This window comes from Hyla sarda, chromosome 3 (genome assembly GCF_029499605.1).
Source record: "Hyla sarda isolate aHylSar1 chromosome 3, aHylSar1.hap1, whole genome shotgun sequence".
In the NCBI taxonomy this organism is placed as follows: Eukaryota; Metazoa; Chordata; class Amphibia; order Anura; family Hylidae; genus Hyla; species Hyla sarda.
Genome location: NC_079191.1, coordinates 48,117,864 through 48,133,226, shown reverse-complemented (window position 1 = coordinate 48,133,226; position 15,363 = coordinate 48,117,864). Strand labels below are relative to the sequence as shown.

At 45.5% G+C, this 15,363-nt stretch overlaps 1 protein-coding gene across 1 annotated transcript in view; it reads left to right on the top strand.

The window, feature by feature from the left end:
* Nucleotides 1-220: 220 nt before the first annotated feature.
* The window catches only part of ADAM17 (ADAM metallopeptidase domain 17), a 91,156-nt gene continuing 76,013 nt past the window's right edge, over nt 221-15,363 (top strand). The window contains 3 exon segments of the mRNA XM_056564161.1: nt 221-378; nt 4,101-4,442; nt 15,205-15,337. Of these exon segments, the coding sequence (XP_056420136.1) occupies nt 4,310-4,442; nt 15,205-15,337 (266 nt within the window). The 5' untranslated portion in view covers nt 221-378; nt 4,101-4,309.

The window sequence follows — 15,363 nt, the reverse complement described above, 5'->3', positions numbered from 1 at the left end:
AGTCCCTTCCCTCTATCCACTCTGTACACAATGCTCAGACGCTGACATCACACATGCTGAGACTTGCACACGCGGAAAAACAGAGCAACGAGTCGCCCAATACGGCTTTCTGCACAAACCAGAAGTTTTCCCCAAAGAGCTTTACGTAAACTGCGTACGCTTATCACGTAAACCTTACGCCAGGCTGATCACATGCTTCTGGAGCGTTTTCACCCGAGCGCAAGGATATATCCTGTGCCATAAAGTTCCGGTCTTGTGTGTAGGAAGAGACTTGTTGCTTGATTGTGCTTCTTCTCGTAGGCGAGTAGTGTTTGTGTCTGTGTATCCGTGCGCCGGCTCCTCCGCTCAGCGGGCACATCCGGGATTCACAACGACCAGGTACGTAAGGGGATGACTACGTGTGATCGCTTTTTACTGTGATGCGAGCCGTCGTTATGGCGCTGCTCTATACCGTCGTGTGACTCTTAACCCTTAAGCTGCCTGTTCTTCCTGTGTATTTTTGTTTTTTCGAGTGTCTTTATGATGATAAAGGACCGGGCTGCGCCGGGGACTTATTCGTCTTGGTGCAACTTCCTATAGGAGTCAATGGGGATGTCACATGACTGTCACTTGGGAGGCTGTTTGGGGTCAGCTAAAATCCAAGGGGTTTAATTTCAAGTTCCCTAATCTGTTGCTTTCTGGCTGTTGCAAAACTACAACTCCCATCATAACCATGAGCATTGTTTTCTTACCAGTGTGGCTCAAGTGGTTGAAAAACTACAACTCCCATCATAACCACGATAATAGTTTTCTTACCATTGTGCCTCAAGCGGTGGCAAAACTACAACTCCCATTATAACCACGAGCATTGTTTTCTTACCATTGTGCCTCAAGCGATTGCAAAACTACAACTCTCATCATAACCATGAGCATTGTTTTCTTCCCAGTGTGCCTCAAACGATTGCAAAACTACAACTCTCATCATAACCACGAGCATTGTTTTCTTCCCAGTGTGCCTCAAACGATTGCAAAACTACAACTCCCATCATAACCACGAGCATTGTTTTCTTACCAGTGTGCTTCAAGCAATTGCAAAACTACAACTCTCATCATAACCATGAGCATTGTTTTCTTATCAGTGTGCCTCAAACGGTTGCAAAACTACAACTCTCATCATAACCATGAGCATTGTTTTCTTACCAGTGTGCCTCAAGCGATTGCAAAACTACAACTCCCATCATAACCATGATTATTGTTTTCTTACCAGTGTGCCTCAAGCGCTTGCAAAACTACAACTCCCATCATAACCACGATAATAGTTTTCTTACCATTGTACCTCAAGGGGTGGCAAAACTACAACTCCCATCATAACCACGAGCATTGTTTTCTTACCAGTATGCCTCAAGCGGTTGAAAAACTACAACTCCCATCATAACCACGATAATAGTTTTCTTACCATTGTGCCTCAAGCGGTGGCAAAACTACAACTCCCATCATAACCATGAGCATTGTTTTCTTCCCAGTGTGCCTCAAGCGGTGGCAAAACTACAACTCCCATCATAACCACGAGCATTGTTTTCTTCCCAGTGTGCCTCAAGCGATTGCAAAACTACAACTCGCATTGTTTTCTTACCAGTGTTCTTCAAGCAATTGCAAAACTACAACTCCCAGCATGCCCGGACAGCCAACGGCTGTCCGGGCATGCTGAGATTTGTAGATTTGCAACCACTGGAGGCACATCTGTTGGAAACACCTTCCCCGGGGCATTGTGGAGTTGTAGTTTTGCAACAGCTGGAGGCGCATCTGTTGGAAACACCTTCCCCGGAGCATTGTGGAGTTGTAGTTTTGCAACAGCTGGAGGCATACTGGTTGGGAACCACCACCCCAGGACATGGTGGGAGTTGTAGTTTTGCACCAGGTTGAGGAACCCTGCAATAAGATGTTCCAGGGGTAAAGAATAAACCTCTATTTCCATTGAAGAAAAGCAGTGCCTGACCGCCGCTGATCGCTGCGTCTCTGTAGAGTCCGTGCTGATCCCAGGAGTTTCCGGAGGAGTCAGTCAAGATGGTTGTTGGCTGCGAAGTTGTCTTGACAGCTGCTTCCATGTACCAGGGCTTGGCAGACGCTATCATGGAGGCCGTGTAGTTATTGGGGGGGTGGTTGTCGTGGAGATAAGAGGCCGCCAGACATATTGAAGGCTTTGCTTATCTTGGATGAAACAAGGGACTAGATAGGTAAAATGCAACCTCTGCATCCCGCGACCGGAGGTGGGGACATAGGGGACAGATTTATCAAAACCTGTCCAGAGGAAAAGTGGCCGAGTTGCCCATAGCAACCAATCAAATCGCTTCTTTCATTTTTAACAAGGCCGCTGCAAAATGAAAGAAGCGATCTGATTGGTTGCTATGGGCAACTCAGCCACTTTTCCTCTGGACAGGTTTTGATAAATCCCCCCCCCCCCCCAGTGTGTCCAGCTGTTGCAAAACTACAACTCCCAGCATACCCGGACAGCCGTTGGCTGTCCGGGCATGCTGGAAGTTGTAGTTTTGCCACAGCTGGGGACACACAACTTACAAAACACTGCCGTACAGCTATCCAAGAGTGTCTGCGGACCTTACCAACATATACAGCTGACAGGATACCTTTAACCCTTTTGCCAGGCTGGGGTCTGGCATAGGTGCCATCTGGACATGAATGCCGGAAGACAACCATACCATACTGTCTATAGGCCCGGCGCTATGGACCACTTCAACCTATGCGCCAACAGATGGGATATTGGATGCAAACTAGAATTTATCAATCCTTGTTCAAAGGATCGGCGTAGCGGTTACCTGTAGCAACTAATCAGATTAAAAAAAAATTTATAGGTCTTTAAAAAAAATATAAATAAATTTAAAAACAAAAGAAGCAATCTGGTTGCTATAGGCAACTACACCATTTTTTGCGCAAGGTTTGATAAATCTCCCCAGTTTGTTGCATTTGGCGTCCCCATCCAGAATAGATCGCTGGGCGTATGTGAAGAAGCCCCTTGGTGCCTTGGTCTTCAAACAGTGGATCTATTAGATGTTGCAAAACTCAACGGCTGTCCGTGCACGCTGGGAGTTGTAGTTTTGCAACAACTCGAGGGCCACATTATGGAGGCCACTGCCTTAGTGGATCCATTAAAGGGGTACTCCAGTATAATTTTTTTTCTTTCTTTCAAATCAACTGGTGCCAGATAGTTAAACAGATTTGTAAATTACTTGTATTCAAAAATATTAATCCTTCCAGTACTTTTCAGCTGCTGTATGCTCCACAGGAAGTTGTATTTCTTTTTGGATTTCTTTTCAGCCTGACCACAGTGCTCTCTGCTGACACCTCTGTCAGGAACTGTCCAAAGCAGGAGAGGTTTGCTATGGGGATTTGCTCCTGCTCTGGACAACCTTCTTTTCTTCATGTGTTGTGCTTAAAGGGGTACTCCGGTGGAAAAATAAAAATGTTTTCACATCAACTGGTGCAAGAAAGTTAAACAGATTTGTCAATTACTTCTATTTAAAAATCTTAATCCTTCCAGTACTTATCAGCTGCTGTATACTACAGAGGAAGTAGTGTAGTTCTTTCCAGGCTGACCACAGTGCTCTCTGCTGACACCTCTGTCCGTGTCAGGAACTGTCCAGAGCAGGAGAGGTTTTCTATGGGGATTTGCCCCTGCTCTGGACAGATAATGACACGGACAGAGGTGTCAGCAGAGAGCACCGTGGACAGACAGAAAGGAAATTCACAAATTTCTCTGTTTCATACAGCAGATTATAAGTACTGGAAGGATTAAGATTTTTTAATAGAAGTCATTTACAAATCTGTTTAACTTTCATTCACCAGTTTATTTGAAAACATTTTGTTTTCTACTTGTTTCCAGCGGAGTTCCCCTTTAATTACTTGTGTATTTGATATGGTCATTACTTTAACAACCCATACAATACATTTATGATGATTGGTGTGTAACCAATTTATGGGACTGACAAAGAGTGCTCTCGGCTATGACAGTCCCATAGCAGTGAACAGAGCAGTGCCCATGTCACTATAAAGCCCCTCTGCCATGACACTCGCATGTTTCTCACTTTGTCTTGTTCTTTTCTCTCCAGACAGGTGACAGAACTATGGTGGTCACGTCATCTTCTCACATATCCTCTGAAATGTGAAGGACACGTGTGATGGCAAGAAGACGTTCCTGATCCCCTCCCCTGTCATGCGGATTACTTCTCTGTATACATTGATGCTGAATGGACCCATTGGACATTGACTATTTGGAGTTTTGACCTTTTGGTACCCAGAAGCTCGGTTAGGAATCAATATGGATTCCCGCGGGCCTTACAGATGCCTCAATGTAGCTATGGTTCTCTATCTATTACTTTTATTATCACCAGGACTACTAAACGGCGAACGAATCCCAGCAAGGCACCAGCGGGATAGTTCTGAAAAATACGGTAAGAAGTCTCTTATACTGTATTTCAATGAAGGTTACCTTCTCTGCAACAGGAGAATACATTATAGTAGTGTGTTCCAACCGGAGTGGATCCAACTGCTGCAAAACTACAACTCCCTGTATGCCCAAGTCCGATGGAGGTGGCTCTACACTGCTCCATCAGATGCTTGGCATTCTTTTATGCACTACAGCGCCCCCTCTGTAGCTTATGGGAAGGTGCTGGGCATGATAATTATGGGAAGGTGCTGGGCATGATAAATTTCATACTTCATACATGGAAGGTCAGACCCAACTATTAAAGGGGTACTGCGTAGGGCTGGGCGGTGTACCGGTTCATACCGAAATTTTTGTGCTGCACGATATAAATTTTTCCCCATACCGCAATACCGGTTAGGCCCCTCCCCCTCGGGAATGAATGAATTATCAGCCCCCCCCAATTAATTATCAACCCAGCGCTGCGCTGTCCCCATCGGGGTAAATACTCACATATCGCCCGCAAGGGCTGCCCCCCCTCCTCCTCCTGTTGTGGGCCGCCGGCGCTGACACTCTATACTGTACGCTGTATCCCTATGTCCGGACTGCAAAAGGTAAACAAAATAAACTTTAACTCACCTTCCCCGTCGGTCCAGACCAGCTTCCTAGGGAATGGAACCTCGGACAGCTGTCAGCCTATCACCAGCCGCAGCAATGTTCCGCCTCAGCCGGTGATAGGTTGAACCCACTGTCATGTAAAAAGCCGGCTTCTTACATGACAGTGGGCTCAGCCCATCACCATCCGAGGCGGAACATCGCTGCGGCCGGTTATACGCTGACGGCTGTCCGACGTTCCTGTCCCCAGGAAGAACGTAAGGCCGACGTAGGAACGTGCGTTAAAGTTTATTTTGTTTACCTTTTGCAGCCCGGGCATAGGGATACAGCGTACAGTATAGAGTGTCAGCGCCGGCGGCCACAACAAACAGGACGAGGAGGGCAGCGCCTGCGGGTGACATGTGAATATTTACCCCGATGGGCTAATAACTTTTTTTTGGGGGGGCGGGGGGAATACCGTTATATACTGTGGAACCGCCATAAGTTACAAAAATACCGTGATACACATATTTGGTCATAACGCCCAGCCCTAGTACTGCGCTGCTCAGAGTTTGGAACAAACTCTGAGCAGCGCAGTACTAAGGCTGGGTTGTATGACTAAATATGTGTATCACGGTACCGGGAGCTTGTGACGTCATAGCTCCGCCCCTCATCACGTCACACCCCGCCCCCTCAATTCAAGTCTATGGGAGGGGGCGTATTACTTATAAAAATACATTCAACCATATAGGTATTCTGCATGGACGGCATACCTCATCCCTACCCTGTGCTGGACTAGAATACATCTGACATTATACTGCAGCCTGAGGATCAGTCTTTTTACATTATCCAGTGTTGGAGAAAAGTAGCGAATACTCAGAATCTCTGTGGAGAAGTCATCTTAATAGACCAGTTTAGAGAAATAAAGTTAAAACAAGTTAGTTGCTCATTTCACATCCGTATGGAGTTTACACGATTTCACGGTTTTATCACTTATGTCTTTTTATCACCAATTACACTGATTTTACAGGGTTTTCCCCAGACCGCACTGTAATGTCACTGTACTATACAGTAGGTTATTGTTGTATGTTACCACAAAAATGTAAGTATGATGTGTTATTGGTTTGGATGTATCAGATGCATTGGGATATGCTCAAATCTGGCTCTTTTAGCAGTCTGAAAAAGTTTATTTTAAGAATTTTACTGTGTGTTTTTGTTACTTTTACATATACTGATCAGCTATAACATTAAAGGGGAACTCCAGTGGAAAACTTTTTTTTTTAAATGAACTGGTGCCAGAAAGTTAAACAGATTTCTAAATTATTTCTATATTTAAAAATCTTAAAGGGGGTTCTCCACCATAAGGGGATTTTAGTACGTACCTGGCAGACAGTAATGGACATGCTTAGGAAGGATCTGCGCTTGTCTTGGGGCTAAATGGCTAAATGTTGTTGTGAGATTACCATAACACTGTGGCTAGATTTTTGTGAACTGGTATTTCCTGTTTGCGTTTCCTTCTTTGCCTACAAATCCCATAATTCCATTTTCCTCCCTCCCACACATCTGCCACCCCACCCATTGAAACATAAATGAGCTGCATCCATTCAAAAGACCTGTGGTTTTCAATCAGGGTGCCTACAGCTGTTGCATTAGTTGCAGATTGATCTCTCTCCCACCAAGCGATCTCTCCACCCATTGAACCAGACAGGCTCCCTGTCATCAGCTGACTAGTGATGTCAGGTCTCGGCCGCATTGTAACCTGGGAAAAATCTGAGACAACAGTCATTTTGTATGCTGATAAGAATAAATATTGGAGTGAAAATCACAGAAGAATTGTGATAAGACCGTCACACAGAGGTACAGACACTATATTATGAACTACACTAACTTTACAGCCCCTGTAGCATAGTCAAATAAAAAAAAATCCTGGAATACCCCTTTAATCCTTCCAGTACTTAATAGAAGCTTTATGCTACAGAGTAAATTCTTTTTTTTTTTTTTTTTTTTTTTTTATTTCTTTTTTTTTACTTGTCCACAGTGCTGTCTGCTGACACATCTCTCCGTGTCAGGAACTGCATAGGTTTGCTATGGGGATTTTCTCCTGCTCTGGACAGTTCCTGACGGGCATCAGGTGTCAGCAGAGAGCTCTGTGGACAAGAGAAAAAAGAAATTCCAAATTAAAAGAATTTCCTCTGTAGCATACAGCTGCTAATAAGTACTGGAAGAACAAATATTTTTTTCTACAAGTAATTTACAAATCTGTCTAACTTTCTGGCATCAGTTGATTGAAAAAAATAAAATTTCCACTGGAGTACCCCTTTAAAGGTATCCTGTCAGCTGTATATGTTGGTAAGGTCCGCAGACACTCTTGGATAGCTGTACGGCAGTGTTTTGTAAGTTGTGTCCCCCCCAGCTGTAGCAAAACTGCAACTTCCAGCATGCCCGAACAGCCAACGGCTGTCCGGGTATGCTGGGAGTTGTAGTTTTGCAACAGCTGGACACACTGGTGGAGATTCATCAAAACCCGTCCAGAGGAAAAGTTGCTGAGTTGCCCATAGCAACCAATCAGATCGCTTCTTTCACTTTTGAAAAGGCCTCTGGAGAATTGAAAGAAGCGATCTGATTGGTTGCTATGGGCAACTCAGGAACTTTTCCTCTGGACAGGTTTTGAGAAATCTCCCCCATTGTTTGGCAACCACTGCTGTAGGGTATGAAAGCAATCTCTTTCCCAGAGCCAGTGGTGGTTGCCAAACTTATAAAATCGCCTTGTTATTTCTCAGCCAAGTGTCACGGAGGCCAACTGCTCAAGTGTCACAATTTGGTAGGGATCGACCGATATGTTTTTTTTTTTTTTTTTTAGGGCCGATACCGATAATATGTGGACTTTAAGGCCCATAGCCGATAACTTATACAGATATTCCGGTATAAGTTGTCAGCTATTTCAGCACCGCCGCCACCCGCTTCTCTCTCCCTGCCTGTTCTGGGGTCCTCCTGCCGCTGCTGCCCGCCGCTGCCCCCTGCCTATCCTCTGGCCAGAGACCGCCGCCGCCCGCTTCTCTCCCCCTGCCGGTCCTGAGTCCAACCACTGCCGCTGCCCCATTGCCTCCCCCATCCCCGGTTTTATAATTACCTGTTCCCGGGGTCTGCGCTACTTCTGGCTCCGGTGGCGTCCTGAGCTGTCACTGTGCGCACCGACGGTGACGTCGCGTTCAGGACGTCACTCGTCATTGCGCAGCGCACAGGCATGCCGCAGGAGCCAGAAGTAGCGCAGACCCCGGGAACAGGTAATTATAAAACCGGGGATGGGGGAGGCAATGGGGCAGCGGCGGCAGTCTCTGGCCGGGGCAGTGCTGTGGGGGGGGGCGGGTCATTATCAGATTATCGTCAAGGTAATTGCCGATACCGATAACGTCCAAAAATCGTGAATATCGGACGATAATATCGGCCAAACCGATAATTGGTCTATCCCTACAATTTGGCAAACCTTCTCATTCGACTTCACATCCCAGCCCCCTTGTGACTGACGTACAAAGCCTCCGACACACACGTGAACCCGTCCTAGGAATGTGATAGATATCAGTGGCTCAGGCTATTGTGATAAGTCGCATTCTTTTACTTTCTCAGTTTACTGTCTCCGTTTAGCAAACTATAAGTTGGCTTATTCAAAGGATAGGGCAAAAGATGTCTGATTATTGGGTGGTCAGGTCCCTGGGAACCCTGCAATCTCCGAAACTGGCACCATGGTATTATGAACACGGATGCTTGGAGCTTCTATATTTGTGACATCACGCCACGCCCCTAACCACACTTCTCCCATAGACATGAATGGAGGACATGACAACTGTGGTCGCCCGTCATCCAACAAGGAGCGGAGTTCGCTCCTTGCGTCGGATGACTGGGGTGCCATGCCAGAGATGGCAGGGGGTCCCAGCGGCCGTACCTCTTGCAATCAGACCTTTGGATTGGAGGATAAAAACCCCCATTAAAGGGGTTTTCCAGAAACATTTTATGTAAGTTGCATTTTAAGGTGTAAAACGTCTGTTAGGCAACAAAGAAATGTCAATTTTACATAATTTTTTTTCTAAATTATATTTTATGGAAAGAAAAAATGCCTGATGGTTCAGATGTAGCTTAAAGCGTACCCGTCAGATCCAACAAAAACATTTTTTAAAATAAATCACTCCGTACCTAATCCTGACCATGTACATCTAATTTTTATGTGTCGAGCACCTTTATTTATTTTGTTTATTACACTTTTAATTTAGCTCACTAGTCTGAATTCCTCTCAAAGGGAGGGGGTGTGGTCTCACTGTGCAGGTCTCCGCCCCCTCCCTCAGTATGCTGTCTGCTCACATCTCCCCTATCATTAGCAAAACTACAACTCCCAGCTTGTCCTCACTGACAGTATAAGGACACAAGATGACAGTGGGAGGATTTTTCCTCCAGCTCTGAGCCCTGCACTCACAGCTGTCAATCAAGGAATTGTGTCCATGACATAGGTGATGACACATGGACACAGCAGGACTAGTACAGTGGTGCCTCAACATACGATGGTAATCCGTTCCAAATGAACCATCGTTTGTTGAAACCATCGTATGTTGAGGGATCCGTGCCATGTAAAGTATAGGAAGTAATACTCACCTGTCCCCGCCACTGGCTGCCCTGGATGTCGCTCTCCATCGCTGTTGCCACGTCCCCGGGGTGTCCCCGACGCTCTGGACGTCTCTGCTTCCCCGGGATCCTCGCTCTCCGTCGCCGCCATCACGTCACTATGCACGCCATCGCATGTTGAAATTATCGTATGTCGGGGCCATTGTAGGTCGGGGGGGTCACTGTATGTGTCCAAGCAGGCGGGTGGGGGGGGGGGGGCAGTTGTTTGACTCGCTTTTGCAGTATGGAATAATTTTCTAATGAAAGCAATTGCAAAACCCATTGGTTTTGCATGCTTTACAACATTATCAAAAGTTTTTGTATCTGACAGTGCCCATTTAAAGTGTACCTCCGATGTTGGTATGGCGCCATGATATCTGTTTACATTTTCCGGCAACTTTTTAGCCTAGAAATGTAAGCAATCCGATACAGATTTGCTGGAAGTCCTATAGACTTTATGAGACTTCGGGCCAATCCACATTCTGATCGCTTTATGAAGGGCCAAGTCTCTGGCTACGAAGTTGCGGGGAAATTTTAACAGATATCCTGCCGACAAACCATTATCCATTCTACGTACCATTATACCTGCCATAAGATAAAGTGTATGGTACTTGATTTGGGACATTATATCTCTGGCAAAACTTTTTGGTGCATAAATTGTAAGCCAAGATGTGATTTGCATAAAATGCCCCAAAAATGGTGAAACAATCTCTATTAAACAAAATGTTCTCCAAATTGTTTTCCTCTTTAAAAAAATTAAAAATAAATAAATATTTTACGTTTTAAAACACACTTTAATACACATCATACTCATTGATTTTGTTCTGTTGTGGAACAGTAGGAATATTGCTAGGAAGGAATAGTTACTGGCATAGTAAATGCTTGTATAATTCTCTTATACGAGGACGGATTTATTGTTTACCGCATATTGTGGTGAAGATGAAGAGCGGGAAGTAATGAGGCCGTGGGGAAAGCAGACGCGCTGTATATTTAACAAGCAGAGGATCGCTATCTGACAGGCATTTTGGCGGTACTAGCGGGAGCCGTAATTCTTAGTATAGGAAACGTAAGCCTCTTCCTACTGACAGAAGGCACGAGCTCAAGTGGCCGACTGAAAGGAAATCTTGGCAGACGTTTTGCGGAGTGTGATGTGATTGATTGGAATCCATATACAAGTGAAGCGTTGGCGAAACATTAAAGGTGGAAGATTCTTCCTTCATATATAGTGTTGTTGTTGGCGCTGTGTCATCACAGTAAATTGTTCCGTGAAATCCATCCACATAAAGGAGTATTTCCTATCCAGTGTATGTGACATTACTGTACTACAATAACACACCCTCCTCTACAGGCCAGACCATGGGGATCAGCTTATGTCGCTGAGGAAAGCTGCGGACATTTCCCATGGGTTTCCAAGTCTTCTAGGTCAGGAGATCCCACTGTGATATCTCTAATGTCCACATAGAACAACCTGCTTTATTATATTCGCCAATAGTCCAAAGACCAAAAAGATACCGGCACTGCAATATCACCTGCACTCCTGAATGTCAACGCGCCTGGGATGCACTTATAAACACGCCAAAGAACCGATTCATAACTGATGGTGTTCACGTGAAAATGAAGTCCATTGGAACTAAAGTGTATACAGAATAAGAACTGGAGCACTCACCCAAATTCTTCAGGTTCCGGTAACCTTCCGATGTTCTCTTCAGATTGTAGCGGGGAGGCGGCACATGGTAACAGGGGAGTTCAGATGCTGGCCACGGCCAAGCGGCGTGATACGGTCTGTGGCCAGCGTCTGAACTCCCCAATTACCATCTGCCGCCTCCCCACTACAATCCGAACAGAACATCGGAAGGTTACCGGAACCTGAAGAATTTGGGTGAGTGTTCCGGTTCTTATTCTGTGTATGCTTTATTATATACTTGTCGGTAGAAAGATTCTGGATGGCACCACTAGCTATGCAGCCAATAGCAATACACAGCTGGGAATGGCATGCAACAGCGCGGCAGGTATGTAACACAATCGGTGAGTCTCCGGAGGTGCTAGGACGTGACATAAGGATAGTCCTTGGCATAAAAAGTATATAGTAGCGACACTGAAATATCCTGCACTCATCGCTCGGTATAGGACTCGAAGCTCCTTTTCGGATCAGCCGTGGGACTAGGACTGCAGAAGTGTGTGGGCATTCATAGGCGACTGCCGGCGACTTCGCGCAAGGTGCGCTTCTTCCAGCTTCCGGCCACATTTACTATTGTGTTCCAGGCTGGTTGTGCGCCCAAAATGTGTCATGCAACACAATTTGCAACTCAGAAAAACCCAGAGGCTTCTCAGAACCTAACAATTTCCCAGAAAACCCTAAAACCGGGTGTGGCCACTGGGAAAAGGGGGCGTGCCCCCAAGAAAAAGGGGTTGTGACTAGGGATGTAAGAAAAAATCGATTCTCGCGATAATCGCGATTTTTCATTTGCCGATACAGAATCGATTCAAAATATTTTTGAATCGATTCTTTTAGGGATGTGGAATTTTTATCTGCGGACGCCCGGAACAGCATGTCCTGTCCTGGGAATCAGGAGATAAAAGTTCCACATTTGTGGAGCCGAGCAGGCCGGATCTGACACGGCTATGGAGCGGGCTCCGACTCGTGCCCACTCCGTACTATGCGACCCCCGGCTGATTTCAGTAGCCGGGGGCCGCCGCTAATAGCCAGCATGCGGCAATCGCCGCGGCTGGCTATTAAAGGAGTATCCGGTGCGCACTTTTCTCATTTTATCCTATCCAGGCTGCAAAATAAAACGCACTTTATCTTACCTGCCAACGAGCCCGCGGAGCTCCGGTACAGGTGTTCGGTCCCCGGGCTGTATTCTTCTTACTTCCTGTTAGTCCGGCACGTCACATGGAGCTTCAGCCTATCACCAGCGGAGGCGGGACATCGCTGCGGCTGGTGATAGGCTGAAGCTCCATGTGACGTGCCGGACTAACAGGAAGTAAGAAGAATACAGCCCGGGGACCGAACACCTGTACCGGAGTGTACCGGAGCTCCGCGGGCTCGTTGGCAGGTAAGATAAAGTGCGTTTTATTTTATTTTGCAGCCCGGACGGGATAACATGAGAAAAGTGAGCACCGGAGTACTAGATCGCCGCTGTCAAAGCTGACAGCGGCGTCTATTGGGATCAATGAATGCTCCCAGGTGGGCGATATATCGGGATATATCGCGATGTATCGTCACCTAGACGGTATCGCGATATATCGGGATATATCGAATCGCCACACTGGTATCGCGATTCGAATCGAATCGCCAAATTCTTGGCGATTCACACCCCTAGTTGTGACGTTGTGCAACCTCTTCCTTGTTCAGACCTGTTCCTCCCTGAACACCTTTCAGCGACGAGTTGTTTCCTTCCACAGAATCCACTTTTCTTTTAGATGGTTTTTCTCGATCACACCATTCGTTGCTTGAGAACCCCACGAGGTAGTAGAGTCTGGGTAGTATAGCCCCATTGACTGGTCCTCTCTCCACGTTGCTCTTATCATTGAACTGGATTTTCCATCCAAGGAAGCATTCACATCACAATTTGTCCCTTTGTGATGCGTCGAAAGAAGTTCAAAATCATCTGGCGACATGTCCATGATCAGAACGTAACCCACCCAACCCAAGGGGTCACGGTTATGTCCTCCATACAGAGAACTCCAGTTGACGAAGGGCAGAAGGCTGTAATAAATTTGCTATTCAGTGTACACACTACAGTACCTGAGCTCTTGTTCCTGTGTGTATGAACACTATTCTAAAATGAAGCTTCCTTTTTAGGCATTTTCTGACATGTCGTTGAGACATCTCAGAGGTGTTATCGATAGGGGAATACAAATTGTAAGATGTGTACTGGGCCTGAAAAGACAAGGGCATTTGTGATGGATGGTGGCCCCAGTGCACAGATTCCACAGAAAAGATAAGACTCACCTATTCTACTTGCTGATGGTTTCCATACAACAGCAATTTGTTTTCCATACTGTCAAAGGGGTACTCCGGTGGAAAACTTTTTTTTTTTTTTAACTTAAAACAACTGGCGCCAAAAAGTTAAACAGATTTGTAAATTACTTCTATTTAAAAAATCTTAATACTACTTCCAGTACTTTTTAGGGGCTGTATACTACAGAGGAAATGCTTTTCTTTTTGAATTTCGCTTCTCTCACGACCAACAGTGCTCTCTGCTGACACCTCTGTCCATTTTAGGAACTGTCCAGAGCAGCATATGTTTGCTATGGGGATTTTCTCCTGGTCTGGACAGTTCCTAAAATGGACAGCAGAGAGCACTGTGGTCGTGAAAGAAGAAGAATCCAAAACGAAAAGCATTTTCTCTGTAGTATACAGCTGCTAAGAAGTACTGGAAGGATTAAGATTTTTTTTTATAGAAGTAATTTACAAATCTGTTTAACTTTCTGGCACCAGTTGATTAAAAAAAAAAAAGTTTTCCACCAGAGTACCCCTTTATTCATTATCGTGAGGGCCCCATGTCCTCTGTCCCCCCCCGTGACCACAGTTAAGAAGAGCTGATGGGGTGGTGGCTGTGGCTGTGCTTGGTGCTACAGTTCGGTCAGAGCTGCAGTTCCAGGTACAGCCACAACTGTAGGTATGGCCCTGTGCCTGCGTAAACAGGTTCACAGGTATGTTGCAGTCCCTTTACTTATTTAATCAGTGGAGGAGCGTGGAGTCAGAGAATCCTTTTATAACAGTGTAGCCCAACCAGAGTGCCTCCAGCTGTTGCAAACTACAACCCAGCATGATGGGAGTTGTAGTTTTGCAACAGCTGGAGGCAACTTGGTTGGGAAACACTGCTTTCTAAAATAAGGCGAGCGCTTCTGGGTTGATTAGGGATGAGGTGTAAAACTATCCTGGGAATAGGAGTTTAGAAGTTGGCTCTGTGGCTTGTCTATTACGGATACTTTCATGTTTATGGTAATGTACAGCAATTCTGTACAGTACAGTGACCTTACAGTGCAGTCTGTGGAAAAACAGGAACCATAGAACCATGAAATTGTCTAAATTCCAAAGAAGAGCAAAATGAGGGACTAACTTGCTTTTTCTTTCTTTTTCTAAACTGCTATGTTAAAAGGGTTATCTAGGATTAGAAAAAAACATAGATTCTTTCTTCCAAAAACAGCCCTACCCAAGCTCAGTTCCATTGAAGCTCATGACACAGTTCACACTCAACATACTTGTGGCAGAAAATCTGCAGAGGACTGTAATCCTATCCTAGTTTTTATTATTAATAAATAAAATAATATATTGTTATTGTTATTAATTATCATTCTTCTTATTCCCCTCCCTCCTCTTCTTCTTCTGTCCCCTCTTCCTCTTCTTCCTTTTATATATTCCATTTATATACAGTAAAAACTTCTATAATTGACCACCTCTTTGAGAAGACCCCATCCTCTGTTTTGTGCAAGTCTTGGTGGTCGTCTCCAAGATGTTTGAGTGGTATGGTTGATGCCTGGAGTCTTCCTGCATTACCAAAATCCTTCCCATTCATAGGCAACTTTTTTATCCACAGAAAACCTGGACACCATGTTGTCGGAGTATGACGTTATCTCACTGTCTGGAATCCAGCAGCACTCCATCAGAAAACGGGACCTGGCGACGCAGTCTCAGGTGGAGAGATTGGTGGACTTCACTGCCCTGCACAGGTAACTCACGTTGTACCCAGTCACCC